The sequence below is a fragment of the Aristolochia californica genome, unplaced genomic scaffold (assembly GCF_029961685.1).
Source record: "Aristolochia californica isolate CCGP_79_NKW_82.1479 unplaced genomic scaffold, dmAriCali1.0.hap1 SCAF_6, whole genome shotgun sequence".
NCBI classification, from domain to species: Eukaryota; Viridiplantae; Streptophyta; class Magnoliopsida; order Piperales; family Aristolochiaceae; genus Aristolochia; species Aristolochia californica.
In genome coordinates, this window is record NW_027182257.1 from 3,468,161 (window position 1) to 3,481,643 (window position 13,483).

Consider the following 13,483-nt stretch of genomic DNA (forward strand, 5'->3'; position numbering starts at 1 on the left):
TAATAATTTTTGCTCCACCTCATCTAGATAATGACACAACATGAAATCCAGGGTTGATATAATCCAAAGTACAATTTCAACAAGCAATTATACAAAAGTCTCGTAGAAAGTTTGAAACTGGTCCAAAGTGATTGACATGATCATAGAGATTCATAATCCAAGCCCTTTGGATTGCAAAAATTCCGTTGTGCATCAGATTTCATCACGTGCGACTAATTTAGGGTTTAGGGTGTAGGAGATCACATGCCACGATTGCCTCATACAATTTATGAAGAGACGATTATGGTACTCCCATTGTACCCTTGTCACTGCCTTCTTCATAAATTGTATGAGGCAATCGTGGCATGTGATCTCCTACACCTTAAACCCTAAACCCTAAAAATATATGTGAGTGGTTTCTAGCCTAAAGGGATTTGGTCCATTCCTTACCGTTAATAATTTTTGCTCCACCTCATCTAGATAATGACACAACATGAAATCCAGGGTTGATATAATCCAAAGTACAATTTCAACAAGCAATTATACAAAAGTCTCGTAGAAAGTTTGAAACTAGTCCAAAGTGATTGACATGATCATAGAGATTCATAATCCAAGCCCTTTGGATTGCAAAAATTCCGTTGTGCATCAGATTTCATCACGTGCGACTAATTTAGGGTTTAGGGTGTAGGAGATCACATGCCACGATTGCCTCATACAATTTATGAAGAGACGATTATGGTACTCCCATTGTACCCTTGTCACTGCCTTCTTCATAAATTGTATGAGGCAATCGTAGCATGTGATCTCCTACACCTTAAACCCTAAACCCTAAAAATATATGTGAGTGGTCACTAGCCTAAAGGGATTTGGTCCATTCCTTACCGTTAATAATTTTTGCTCCACCTCATCTAGATAATGACACAACATGAAATCCAGGGTTGATATAATCCAAAGTACAATTTCAACAAGCAATTATACAAAAATCTCGTAAAAAGTTTGAAACGGGTCCAAAGTGATTGACATGATCATAGAGATTCATAATCCAAGCCCTTTGGATTGCAAAAATTCCGTTGTGCATCAGATTTCATCACGTGCGACTAATTTAGGGTTTAGGGTGTAGGAGATCACATGCCACGATTGCCTCATACAATTTATGAAGAGACGATTATGGTACTCCCATTGTACCCTTGTCACTGCCTTCTTCATAAATTGTATGAGGCAATCGTGGCATGTGATCTCCTACACCTTAAACCCTAAACCCTAAAAATATATGTGAGTGGTCACTAGCCTAAAGGGATTTGGTCCATTCCTTACCGTTAATAATTTTTGCTCCACCTCATCTAGATAATGACACAACATGAAATCCAGGGTTGATATAATCCAAAGTACAATTTCAACAAGCAATTATACAAAAGTCTCGTAGAAAGTTTGAAACTAGTTCAAAGTGATTGACATGATCATAGAGATTCATAATCCAAGCCCTTTGGAGTGCAAAAATTCTGTTGTGCATCAGAATTCATCGCGTGCGACTAATTTAGGGTTTAGGGTGTAGGAGATCACATGCCACGATTGCCTCATACAATTTATGAAGAGACAATTATGGTACTCCCATTGTACCCTTGTCTCTGCCCTCTTCATAAATTGTATGAGGAAATTGTGGCATGTGATCTCCTACACCCTATACCCTAAACCCTACAAATATATGTGAGTGGTCACTAGCCTAAAGGGATTTGGTCCATTCGTTACCACTAATAATTTTTACTCGACATCATCTGACCAATGACACAACATGAAATCCAGGTTGATATAATCACAAGTCCAATTTCAACAAGCAATTATACAAAAGCCTAGTAGAAAATAATTAAATTGGTGGTGGAGATTCATAATCGAAGCTCTAGGAGTGCTTGTGCATCAGATTTCAACTCTCAAAATAAATTTGGATGATGTAAGTTTTAAGGGCTATAACAGTGGCACGAGCACTAAGAGTCAACTCTCAGCTCAGTGCCGGCTGAGAGAGGTCGGAAATCGTACGATTCGTAACTGCCACGTGGGCGTCCAATCAGTTGATCGAACTCACAGAGTACGGAATGACGATATTCATCGCAGTACGGACGCACGGTTGATTAGAATAATGGGACAAATACGGCCTTTCTCCGCGTTTCCATTCGGTGCTTTCCAAAATTGGACCACGAACCGGTTCCTCGACTCGAACCGATTATAATTGGACAAAAATGCCCTTACACCATTTTGTTAATTCTAACGAAATACTTTTGTTGCATGGATAGGCAACTTGAGCTAAATGCGCTTGAGAATTTATAAAATTAAAGAGTGTAATTTGGAAGATTCGGAGGTTAAGTTTCGTAAACCGGCACATGAGGAGGCCGGTGGTGGTGGGATCCTTCTCAGTTCAGTCTCCCGCCGCAAAACCACAGAGTCGGTGAAACTGAACGGTTGAAATCTGGGTAGATTTCAAAGCCACGTATCAATCAACCCTTCCTAATTTGGATGTCGGAAACAATTTTTTTTTCCAAATCTTTTACCGTTTCAAGAAGATCGACCAATCAAGACGTTGCCGTCAATAATTATATAATGTCAGCACCGAAAGAAGATCATATTCAGCAGATTTTTCTTAATAAAAAGATTGTCTCATGTTAAGACAGGTTATCGAATCCTAATTGGTTCAGCTAACTGCACTGCTGCTGCTTTAAATTCGCCGACACGATAATCAGCAGCAGTCGGAGTTCAGAAATGGTCATTCATGCCGCAATATATACAGGCTCGGATATATACTTGAAACTGAGTCTCCGTTTCCTGGCGATCAAATCGAGAGGCTCGCCTTTCTGGCAGAAGATTTCCTCCTCAGGTTTGATAACTCGGCCTTGGCCGCCGCCTTGAACGGACAGGTTGAGCTCGAGTACCCGCTCACCAAGTTCAGGTACATGTCCAGGTCGTGGCACTTTGCCACATTTCCGGCGTGCCGGCTGAGATCAGGGCAGTCCAATGTGCTCAACCGGAGCTCCTCCCCCACGTCTGCATAGTCCCAACGAGTGTCCAGCAGACTCTTCAGTAGCTTCACAGGGAGGTAACTCTTCGTTCGGCACCTCTCTGGCGATTCCACATCGTCGTCGAGCACAATGCCGGGGACCTTGGTAATCACGTCCTGGGAGTTGACGATCCGCAGGATCTTGCTGCCGTGCCTCTCCACGTGCAGTCTGAAGCTTTCGTTCCCGACGCGTGGTCCGGCGAAGGAGTAGACCGTCACCGGCAGCGACTGGTGGCGGAACGTCATTGTGATATCGTACGCCGTCAGCACGGCCAACGCTGCCCCGAGACTGTGGCCCGTTACGGTTATACTGATGGGCTCGTCTTTGTATCGCTTTAACAGTCTCCTCACCTCGTCCCTCACTGTTTCGCACAGGCTCGGCCGTTTCAAGCTCCCGGACGTGAAGAGACTCCAGAAGCCGTTCTCCACCATGGGGCTGCATCCTGACGTGGCGCAGCCGGGAATCTGAGTGAGAATCGACCGCATATTCTCCAGCCATTCCAAGCAGGTGACGGTCCCCCGGTAAGCGATGACGACGTCTCGCCTGCCGAGCCTGGAGATTGTCTCGGGGTCGTCAGTGACTGCCACGTACCCAATCCAACTGGATTGTTTTGACATCCAGCTCGGCGCTCTGTTGACCCAACGTGGCAATTGAATGCTCGACGTGGCAAGCAGGTTCCGCGTCGGCACGTAGCCGGAGTCAGGCATGCCCGAGCGGAGAAGCAACTCTTGTTTCCGGTACCGACATGTCGCGTAAGAGTGGGACGAGACGTCGAACTCGAAGGCATCATAGGTGGACTGTACAAACTTGCCGTAACGGAGTATCTCCGCCCTGAGGCTGTCGTCAAGAGGGTCGAGCAAGCCTTTCCAGTTGTTGCAGCCCTGCAGCTCTGACCACCTCTTGGCCATCGTCAAACTCGACGGCTGAGTTACGGCTACCCGGGTGGCACTGACTGGGGACGTGTATCGAAAAGTAAAGAGACGGGAAGGGCAACCATGTCCGGCAGCTAGTCTCATTTTTGCTTACTAGAATGAATGCACTACTCACTCGCTATAACTCGAGCTCCTCGGACGAGTTAGAACGGGTGAAGAGCTCAAGAAGACTGATAAGTAGGTGGCTGTTCTCTGCACCTCCAATGGAGTAGGGTGGGGTTTTATAACCAGAGGAAGAGAGGAGCCGACGAGTCATCAAGAGAGGAAAAAGATTGGACGGTGAGAGCGATTCGTCTGTCTTTGGAGTAGGTAGATACGGATGATGATTAAGAAAGACTCAGAGTAGCGCTGGTAAGCACGGCCGTAATCAAGAAATCATAAAGCAGGACAAGGCAGATCACGGAGGTCAAGATCATTTTTCCGGAGCCACAAGTCTTCTTCGTTTGACTCGCCTCGCCGCATTCGAGTTTTCCCCATATCGACAAACTGAATTACTTTCCGACGGACACGTGTGCCACGATGTACCCCTAGAAGCTGTTCCGCCCCTGAAACTATAACTGATCTCTCTGCTCTGTTACTGCTGCAGTCAGGAGCCGTGATGCTATCTCTTTGCGGGTTTTCTTTAGATTTTGATCCTTCCCAGTTTCTAAGTGGGATACTTGAAAAATGTCTCATGTGGTTGCTCTTGTCAGTAAATCTTCTTCATCATGGAAGCTAGCTTAGCAACGTCAAATCTGTTAAAAGCTGGGTCACTGTTGGATATTCTTTTCATTTTTCTCGTCGTATCCATGAAAGTAGTTTGATCGTGAAAATATCTGCAAGTTGGAGTAAGAGAAAGAGATAGATTTTCCATTACTGAAACTACCACTTAAAGTTGCTGAAACAACTTCTTCTCATCGGTTTTATAATCTAGGTCTCTCGCTTATTCTCTTCCACATATATTGCATCTTCTCGCTTCCGTAACAATCTGCTTTTCTTTCTGAATCGAAATCGGTGAAAGAGCTAATACGACTTTCCTGCTTGCATACATGCTCGCTTGGTTTGCTCTAATTTCTGTTTTAATACACGAACTCTCCACATGCAAGAAGAGAAGGCCTAGGCTCTACTCGATTCGAATGTGCAGAAACGGAAATCAGACATGAGATTGTTCAGTTTAGTGTTTCACAGTTCTCTCTAGCTGCACCACGTGAAAGACGCAACAGGATCTCGTTAAGGGCACCTTGCCTTCTCCCCTCGGCTTCCCCATTTTCGAGCATCTTCTCTCTTCCTGCTACCGTTAATACGAGAGCAGATGAGGGCATTCTGCAGCAGCTTTGCTTTTCTGAGAAAGTTTGAAACTCCTCTATTTTCAGGCTTTTCACTCTTTTCAGAACTTGGAAAAAAATCATTTCCCACAAGGGTTGCATGCGCACAACTCGAGTTGAACAGAGTCGGAAACGAGTTGCCGGACTCAAGAGCACTCAAGACCTTTAAATGGACGCAAGCAGCTCTGCAACTTCGAAGTACCAACTGATTGGATCCTTTCAAATTTGGGAAAGCCGTCGTTACAATAGTACGTACAGATAGCGACTGCTCACAACCTGAAACTGACATTATTCATTCCCCTCTTCTCCATCTTAATCCCAGAAGCTTCCTCTCCGAGATTACATTTTGCTTAACTTTCTCTCCCCTGTCGCCATTCCTCTTCTCCCAGAAAACTCAATTCGGCATTGACAACTTTTTAACTAGAAAGCCACCAACAAGTATAAGAAAGTACAAGAGAATGTCTACAAATTTCAGCAGTTGAGTACTGTATCAAGCGGTGCAACCAAGTCGTTCGCCACGAAAAAGTAGTTTACAAGAAAAGACGGAAGAAGATGATACAGTAAATTAGATAGCTCAGGACAACGTAAGTGGAGAGATAGAAGCAGAGAAAAGGCAGTTCGAAGAGCGACTGTCCAATTTCTCTCCATGGATTATATCGAAAAGGTAACGCTTTACTCTGGATTCTGAGTCGAGTCTGTGATTGAATGCATCGATGACCGGCGTCTGAACAGTCGCCGGGTGGGTCTGAACTGGATTCGGTTTGCGTCAGCTCGGGTCACCGCCGTCCACATCGCTAAAAAAAACGTAGCCAATTATTTCATTAAACTTAAATGACATTTACACCCTCAGTGGAGCTAAGGAAGGAGGGTTGTCACTTCATAGACCATGTAGGCAAATTGGTCAATTAAGTTAATGCACAAAACTACTAGCACAACTAATGCTAGCAAAATCTAAGGGAAAAAATGAAATAAGTAGTATTGGTGTGTCTTTATGAGTGTGAATTACTTGTAACATTCATGGTTGCACTTTTCAATATGTTGTGCACAATAAATTGGGTCATCAGGTTTGGTTAGGGCCATAAAATGCAAATGGGTTTTCTGAATCAATACGAACGTTTTTTTAGTCAAGTTCGAACGGCTTTACGAGCCGGTTTGACTTAGTGCTACCCCTAGCAACGGTTTGATTTGGTGCTACCCCTAGCGATCACCATTTTGAATGGCGATCGTAAGATGAGATCGTAAGTAAGTCCAAGAAAATCTGTAGGGAACAAAATGAAGAAAAGAAAGTAGATGAAAGTGACATTTTTCAACTTGTTCTAAGTATGAAATGGTTAAGCCACCTGGCCTTTGGATGAGTAGGGTTTTCCTCTAGGATTTGCCATGAAGAGTTAAAAAGGAAAAATAAAAATCAACAAGGTCGAGCCAAGTAGTTGACCGACTGCATGCATAGTCCATCAGACCTTGACTCCAATGCCACCCTTAATGGGACAAAATATAACCTTTATCTTTTAAAACATCTTCTCCAGATTGCCTGCAAGAGTCGGCTCAAATGATTTATGCCCGACTGTTGCCACAAAAGAACTCACCTGTAACTTGAAAATGATCTATCTAACACCAACTTAGGTTTATGTTGCGGAAGTGATGAGTTCTCCATCCACGATCGGTTTTTTTTAATCATTCAAGACGAGGAGATATGGCTTTTTATGAATAGAAGATCTCTGAAGATGAGCTGCGGAAAGCTTAACTAGCTTTTTGACATTACGTCTGAACTATCTGGCTCAAGAAATATTATTGGATTTTAATGTCTTTGACCTTTTTAAACAATTCTTTTGCCACTCTTGTGTCATGGGGTCTTCTGTTCATCAAACTTTCGTATCGCAAAACTTTAAAGTTTCTTCTATTTTTATAAGGAATTTTAGTATTTTACAAAAAAAAAACAATTTTTAAACTTAATTATACAAATACCCAACATTAACTGGTCAACTACACATGTGTATAATCAAAGGTAATACGTAAACTTTGATGGCTTAAGTAGTACCAGGTCATCACGCGACATCAGTACCCGAAGAGTCTTACGCCATGTGACTTGCAACATCATCGGGAAGCCTTGTCACCCATAGGATGCCACATCAACGAATAAATATTTCAAAAAAATTAATTTAAAAAATAAATATTTTAATATTTTTTATTTTAAATATTTTACATATATTTAATGTTTATAAATTATTTTAAATATTTTAAAATATTAAAATATTTACTTTCTAAAAGAATATTTGAAAATTGTTTTTATGATTTAAATATTTTAAAATAATAAATTATTATTTTAAAATATTTTAAATATAAGGTAATAAAACATGTACTCAGAAATTAGATTTTTTAAACTCAATATTATTTTTTAAATAAAATTTTAATTAATTTTTTTTAAATTGATAATAAAAGGTGTTAAATAAAATAAATAATATTTTAAAACTAATTTTTTACTAAATATTATATTAAATTAAATACATGTTAAAGTAACATAATTACATTAAGGTATTAAGTAAAATAAAGTATTAATTATATTTTAAAATGTTTTTGAAATAATTAATAATCAAATTTTATTTTATTTTTATATTAAAGTGAAGGTAAAGAAATGAAATTTGTAAAAAAATATAAAACCAGAAATTATTATTTTTAAAAAAATAAATAAAATAACCTAAATCAATCATGAAAAGAAAATGTGAGAAAAAGTGGCATTCAATGACATGGCAGTTGACATGTCATCCTAGATGGAGGATGACATGGCTTGCTAATGACATGGCGGGTGGCTTGGCGTAACTCTTTGGGTGCTAACGTGGTGTGATGATGTGGTACCATGTAAGTAGTCAAAGCTTACATGCCACCTTTGACTGTACACATGTATTACTGACCGGTCAAAGTTGGGTATTTGTGCAACTAAGTTAAAAAATTGGTTATTTATGTTATTATTATTTTAAAAATGGGTAGTATGCTAAAATTCTCTTCTTTCTATATTTAAATGGGCATTGACGGATAGTGACTGTTGAACGCTTCAATTATTTGGATCCTGAGAGATAGCTGACCCACCTCTCGTTATCATGGCTTGTCGACGAGAAACATCATTCAATTTCAGTCCTAGCCAAGCTCATCCAAACCACTCGAATCATCGAAAAAGTATGTGGCATTCATTATTGGAGTCTAGGGGTGGCATCGAGTCGAGCGAAGCTCAAACCTGTGTAAGTTTGAGTTTGGCTTGACCATACAACTTCAAACTTGAGCTTAGCATTGAGCTTTAAATTTAACTCGACCTCGAGCTCAAAAATTTTAAATGAGTTCAACCTTGACCTCGAGCCAGGTTCGAGCTCAACATACATTTAAAACTACAAAAACAAAAATAAACAAAAATAAATAAAGAGAATATGGCGATGAGTTTGGCACCATTGAACTGTAAGCTATCACACATGGTTAAACACGTACATCAATATCGTTTATTCCATTGGCAAGCAACAACATTAGCTGTTGAGTAACCTAAAGGGTTGAATGACCGATTATCTTTGAGGTTTGAGGTAAATAAGAGCAACTATCAACTAGCTAAATAGAGAATTGATGAGAGTAATTAGAGTAAAGGATATTTTCATAAAATATATAGATATAGATATAGATTAACGAACCTTGTTTCAAGTTTGAACTCAAACAAAACTCAAATAAAAACTGAACTGAGCCTGACCAACCGGTATAGATTGGTACCACCCCTACTGACGATAGGGTTTAGGGTTGGTCTTCGTTCCCTACTTTGTAGACAGTAGCAGAGTCACGCAGTGGCATCCAAAATCAACATCGCTTTCTGCAAATAATCATCTATCCAGAGAGAAGATATCTTTTCAAGGCGGTTTTGGCGGTCACTCGTCGTTGCTTCAGGAGTTCCTTCCTGAAGTCTCCCCATGTGAAAGAGGCGTACTTCCGGTGAGTTTCTCCCTCGCCGTCGACCAGATGAGACGGGCATTCAATGAGGGTATCGGCTGTGGGGCTCAGAAAGTAAGCCGCAGATAACCGTTTCTTCTCTTTGTTGACGATTGCTCTGTGGACGACACTCTTCAGTCTTCCGTTTGTCCATGCCTGCACCGATGAGAAACAATTAAAATAATTTAATGCGTGTCACGATTCCAGAGATATCGTTTACTAGAAAATAATTTTTTAAGATGAACATGAATCAAACCAATTATAATATCATCTTAGTCTTCACTCAAGATTATTCATTTAATATTATAAAGTTGTTGTGTTTATGACTTAGAAAAAGGATCTTAAAATAACTTTAAATAAGATTTTCACAAAGCTTCTTTTGTCAATCTTAGTATAAGATGAAATTAGGTAATTCATTAATAAGGAATTTAATTAAATGAATGCCATGATTCAATCAGATATCTATGTTGGACATATAAACTGGATCGATGATCCATGATCCAAACCCAACTCAAGAAAATTTTGTGATTAAGAGATAAGTCAGTAGCTAAAGTCGGTTTCTTGGAGATAAGCTCATCGCTGGCAAAGAACTTTGGAGAAGAAAGAAACGTGTATGGAAAGAATTTGCCATGTACCAGAGGTTTATGTGGTGATTTTCACTCTTGATGTCTATAAATACCACCATAAGTTATGTAAAATGATAAGAAGAAAATAGATTGAATACAGAGAGAGTTATAGAAGTTGTTCTTCTTATTCCATCTCTGTAAGAAATAGAAACTTACAAAGATGTTAAACAGAGAGAAAGATATCAGAGCTAGCTGGAATCCTTGTACTACACTTCCGTTGCAAGCTTCAGGTGAAACAACGCTTCCAGTGGAGATTTTCTGGCAAAGGTTTCTGAAAACAGAAACAGAGACAACACTCGGGTTTTTTGGGAGAGGAAAGAAGAAGACGATGGTTCAGGTTCGATTTTTCTGATTTCTCCTCAACCCGGTTTCTGATTTCAACCCGGTTCACAAATCAGGATCCATTAACTCAACTCAATGAATCCTGACCCGGTTCACGAATCTCGAATCATGATTTTTAATTAATCAAGATCCATTAAAACGATGGTTCCCGGGCAGACAACTCGTCTGGTTTTCACTCAACTCGGTTGGTTCAGTTCAACTCAGTGAGTGGACTCATCAAAGTTCTGGGGGCCCGTAACAGCTCGTTTGAGGTCCGACTAAGGTGATTTTGGAGGTGTTGGATTCGCCTCATTGAGAGCTTCGATTTGATAGGGTATAAATTTTGAAACAATTTTCACAAATTTTTTTATAAAAAAAAATGGCAAATAGTATGACGTCCTTCCAAGTTTCGACTCTCAACAACAATAATTACGACAATTAGAGTATCAAGATGAAACATCTTCTTGGAGCACACGATATTTGGGACATCGTTGAAAAAGGCTTTTGCGAGCCAGAAAGAGAAGATGCTCTTACACAAGAGCAAAAGACAACTTTGAAGGATTCAAGAAAGAGAGTCGAGAAATCTCTCTACCTCATCTATCAAGTATTAGATGATGGTTTCAAGTAAAACCTCCACCAGAGAAGCGTATAAGAAGTTGCAAACCTCTTACAAATGAGTCAAGAAGGTGAAAAGGGTCTGTCTCCAAGAGGTGAATTCGAATCCTTACATATGAAAACGTCCGAGTATAGTTCGGAGTAGCAGTTGTCTTTAAAGAAATGATGCAAAGTTAAGAAGATGTGAGAAGATACTTTGCACATCGTCGTGATGATTAAAGAAACTAAAGACTTGGAAGAAATGACAATCAAGCAGTTCCAATCAATATTGTAAAATTATAAAGAAAAGTACAAAAGGAAGCAAAGACTTCAACAGATTAAGGAATCTATTTGGACTTAAGGATCAAGTTTAAGGGGGGTGTTGGATTTATAAACTTGATCCATGATCCATGATCCAAGCCCAACTCAAGGAAACTTCGCGATTAAGAGATAAGTCAACAGCTGAAGTCAGTTTCATTGTTGGCAAATAACTTTGGAGAAGAAAGAAACGTGTATGGTAAAGAATTTGCCATGTAACAGAGGTTTATGTGGTGATTATTCATCCGTTACATATATAAATACCTATGTAAGCAATGTAAAACGATAAGAAGAAGATAGATTGAATACAAAGAGAGTTATAGAAGCTGTTCTTCTTTTTTCGTCTCTGTAAGAAACAAAAACTTATAGAAACGTTAAACAAAGAGAAAAAGATAGAGAAAAGAGATCGTCGTTTTATTTTCCAACAACCTAAACATGGCTCAAGTGTCTCACATTAAGATTTTTCCCTGTCAATTGAACGGATCTTGATGGGTCTAAGATGGATGTGATGTGTTGGGTTACCCCCCACCGTTGGATATCATGTATTTAATGTCAATTGTATGGTTTATTTTCCCATTTAGTGAAGTGGGTAGGGATGGGCAGATGACCCGTTGTGTTGATGTAGTAGATCTCTTTTTCCAGTCTAGGGCTTTATTTTGTTCATTGTGGTCAAGACACTCATGAAAGATAGCCCAATTGTAATTAATTTAGAAACACGAGTTTTACAAAGATGAAAGTGGTATGTTTCAACGGTTTATAGAAAGAACTTGACCAATCAAAATGGTAAAATGTGTACTATATTATACACGGAGTTTCTACATAAAAATATGTTTCTAATATATCCTAATATGTGAAAACAATTGAAAATGTTGGTTTCAAAATCCCCATTGAGATAGTTTTGATAATAACAAATATTTAAGTTACTAATGACATGTATTAAGTATGTCGTGTAGCATTAAAAAAACACTTAAAAGGAAATTTCTGGTAACATATCCATATGAGTGGCAAGTAAATGTTTGAATAGCCTCATACATAAAAAGGGAGCAAATAGCTCTTTGTCAAGAAGCATATTATACGAAAAGTATTTCAGTACTTGTATTTTAAAATCTCTATTGTTAGGATAAAGCACCTTATCTCCCTCAGAAACCATCCTATCTCTTTCACCGTAAATTCAAAACCTAATTTTAACAACCCAGAAAAAGTAATTGTACTGATGTAAGCATCAATAGTATTATGAAGGAGAAGAGAGAGATTTCTTACTTCAAGCGTGTCTCCGATGTTGATGACGAAGGAATCCTGAACTGGTCGGATTCCCACCCACTGGCCATCGTTCTTTTGGATCTGCAGCCCACTGACTTCGTCTTGCAACAGAATCGTTAGTGTATGAGGATCAGAGTGGCTTCCAAGTCCCAGACACTTCTCTGGGAGAGGACAAGGAGGATATCTGTTCACTCTTATCATCGTCTGATCCATGTCTTTGAAGTTCTTCGTGAAGAAATCATCACATAAACCCAACCCTCGAGCCAGCATCTCCAGTATCCTCATCCCTAGTTGATCCAGCGCGTTCATGTAGTCGATGATGGCGTTGCTGAGAAAAATAGTAACCAAATTCGATCAGTTTTGTTGGAAATCATGACACCTGCGAGGCATGAACCTGTTTAACTGTTTTTTATCATCGTTTCGGTCCGCGTTTTGCTCAGATTTGACTCACCTGACGCGTTGGTACTGATCGCCGTACACTTTCTCTGAGAAATAAACAACTTGTTGTGGCGAATGGAGCAGCTGGAGGATCTCCGCCCAGGGCAAGTTGCTCCCGTAGTCGAGATTACTGGCGGAGTATCCCAACGGCAGACTGCCTGATCTCGCCCCCTTCATTTTCTGCTCCATACCCAGGTCGAAGAACTCTGTGCATCTCTCTTTCATATTCTCCACGATCTCCGAAGAGACTCCATGATCGACTAGTTTGAAGAACCCCCATTCTTCACAAGCTTCAACCATTTTTGTGCACAGATGATCGTAGCCGTCACCCTGGACGGCTGAAAGGCTGATGACTGGAATTTCATCAGAAGCCAGCTCGTTTGCGTCGTTGGTTTTGTTAGGCCACTCTTCCGGACACCAGATGAAATCTTTCACGCTCAGCTTGGCTCCCATGGAGGAGAGTGAATCGACGGATTGCTTCTCTATCTCTTCAGTATCCATTTGAGTTCTGGGAGAAGGAATGGATTCTCAGAGGTCCGCTCTTGTTTTAAACTTTGGAAGAAACATTAAATTTGTAGCTTTATTGTTATGGTCTATTGACTCTAATCTTTGGTTACTTAACCTTGTAAGCATTGGTAATTGCGATAATCGGTAAAACCAAAGATGGGATTTGTTGGCACAAAGCTGTAAAACGGTGGATCCGTTTTGTC

At 40.0% G+C, this 13,483-nt stretch overlaps 2 protein-coding genes across 2 annotated transcripts; both read right to left on the bottom strand.

Annotated features, from left to right (window-relative positions):
• Nucleotides 1-2,797: 2,797 nt before the first annotated feature.
• On the bottom strand, nucleotides 2,798-3,931 carry LOC137934341 (phospholipase A(1) DAD1, chloroplastic-like). Its single transcript, XM_068778624.1, has one exon. It carries the CDS (start codon nucleotides 3,929-3,931, stop codon nucleotides 2,798-2,800), a length of 1,134 nt encoding a protein of 377 aa, XP_068634725.1.
• A 5,183-nt stretch (nucleotides 3,932-9,114) lies between these two features.
• LOC137934343 (gibberellin 20 oxidase 2-like) lies at nucleotides 9,115-13,274 on the bottom strand. The gene is made up of 3 exons (XM_068778626.1): nucleotides 12,787-13,274; nucleotides 12,336-12,663; nucleotides 9,115-9,372 (listed from the first exon to the last, which is right to left on the bottom strand). Exons 1-3 carry the CDS (start codon nucleotides 13,272-13,274, stop codon nucleotides 9,115-9,117), a joined length of 1,074 nt encoding a protein of 357 aa, XP_068634727.1.
• Between the last annotated feature and the right edge of the window lie 209 nt (nucleotides 13,275-13,483).

Bases quoted from the DNA above. Each gene is read 5' to 3' on its own strand.
- LOC137934341 (XM_068778624.1), bottom strand. From the start codon at position 3,931: ATGGCCAAGAGGTGGTCAGAGCTGCAGGGCTGCAACAACTGGAAAGGC.
- LOC137934343 (XM_068778626.1), bottom strand. From the start codon at position 13,274: ATGGATACTGAAGAGATAGAGAAGCAATCCGTCGATTCACTCTCCTCC. The intron at 12,664-12,786 runs GTGAGTCAAATC...TATTTTTCTCAG, and splicing joins GATCAGTACCAACGCGTCAG to CAACGCCATCATCGACTACA. The intron at 9,373-12,335 runs GTAAGAAATCTC...TCATCGGTGCAG, and splicing joins ACATCGGAGACACGCTTGAA to GCATGGACAAACGGAAGACT.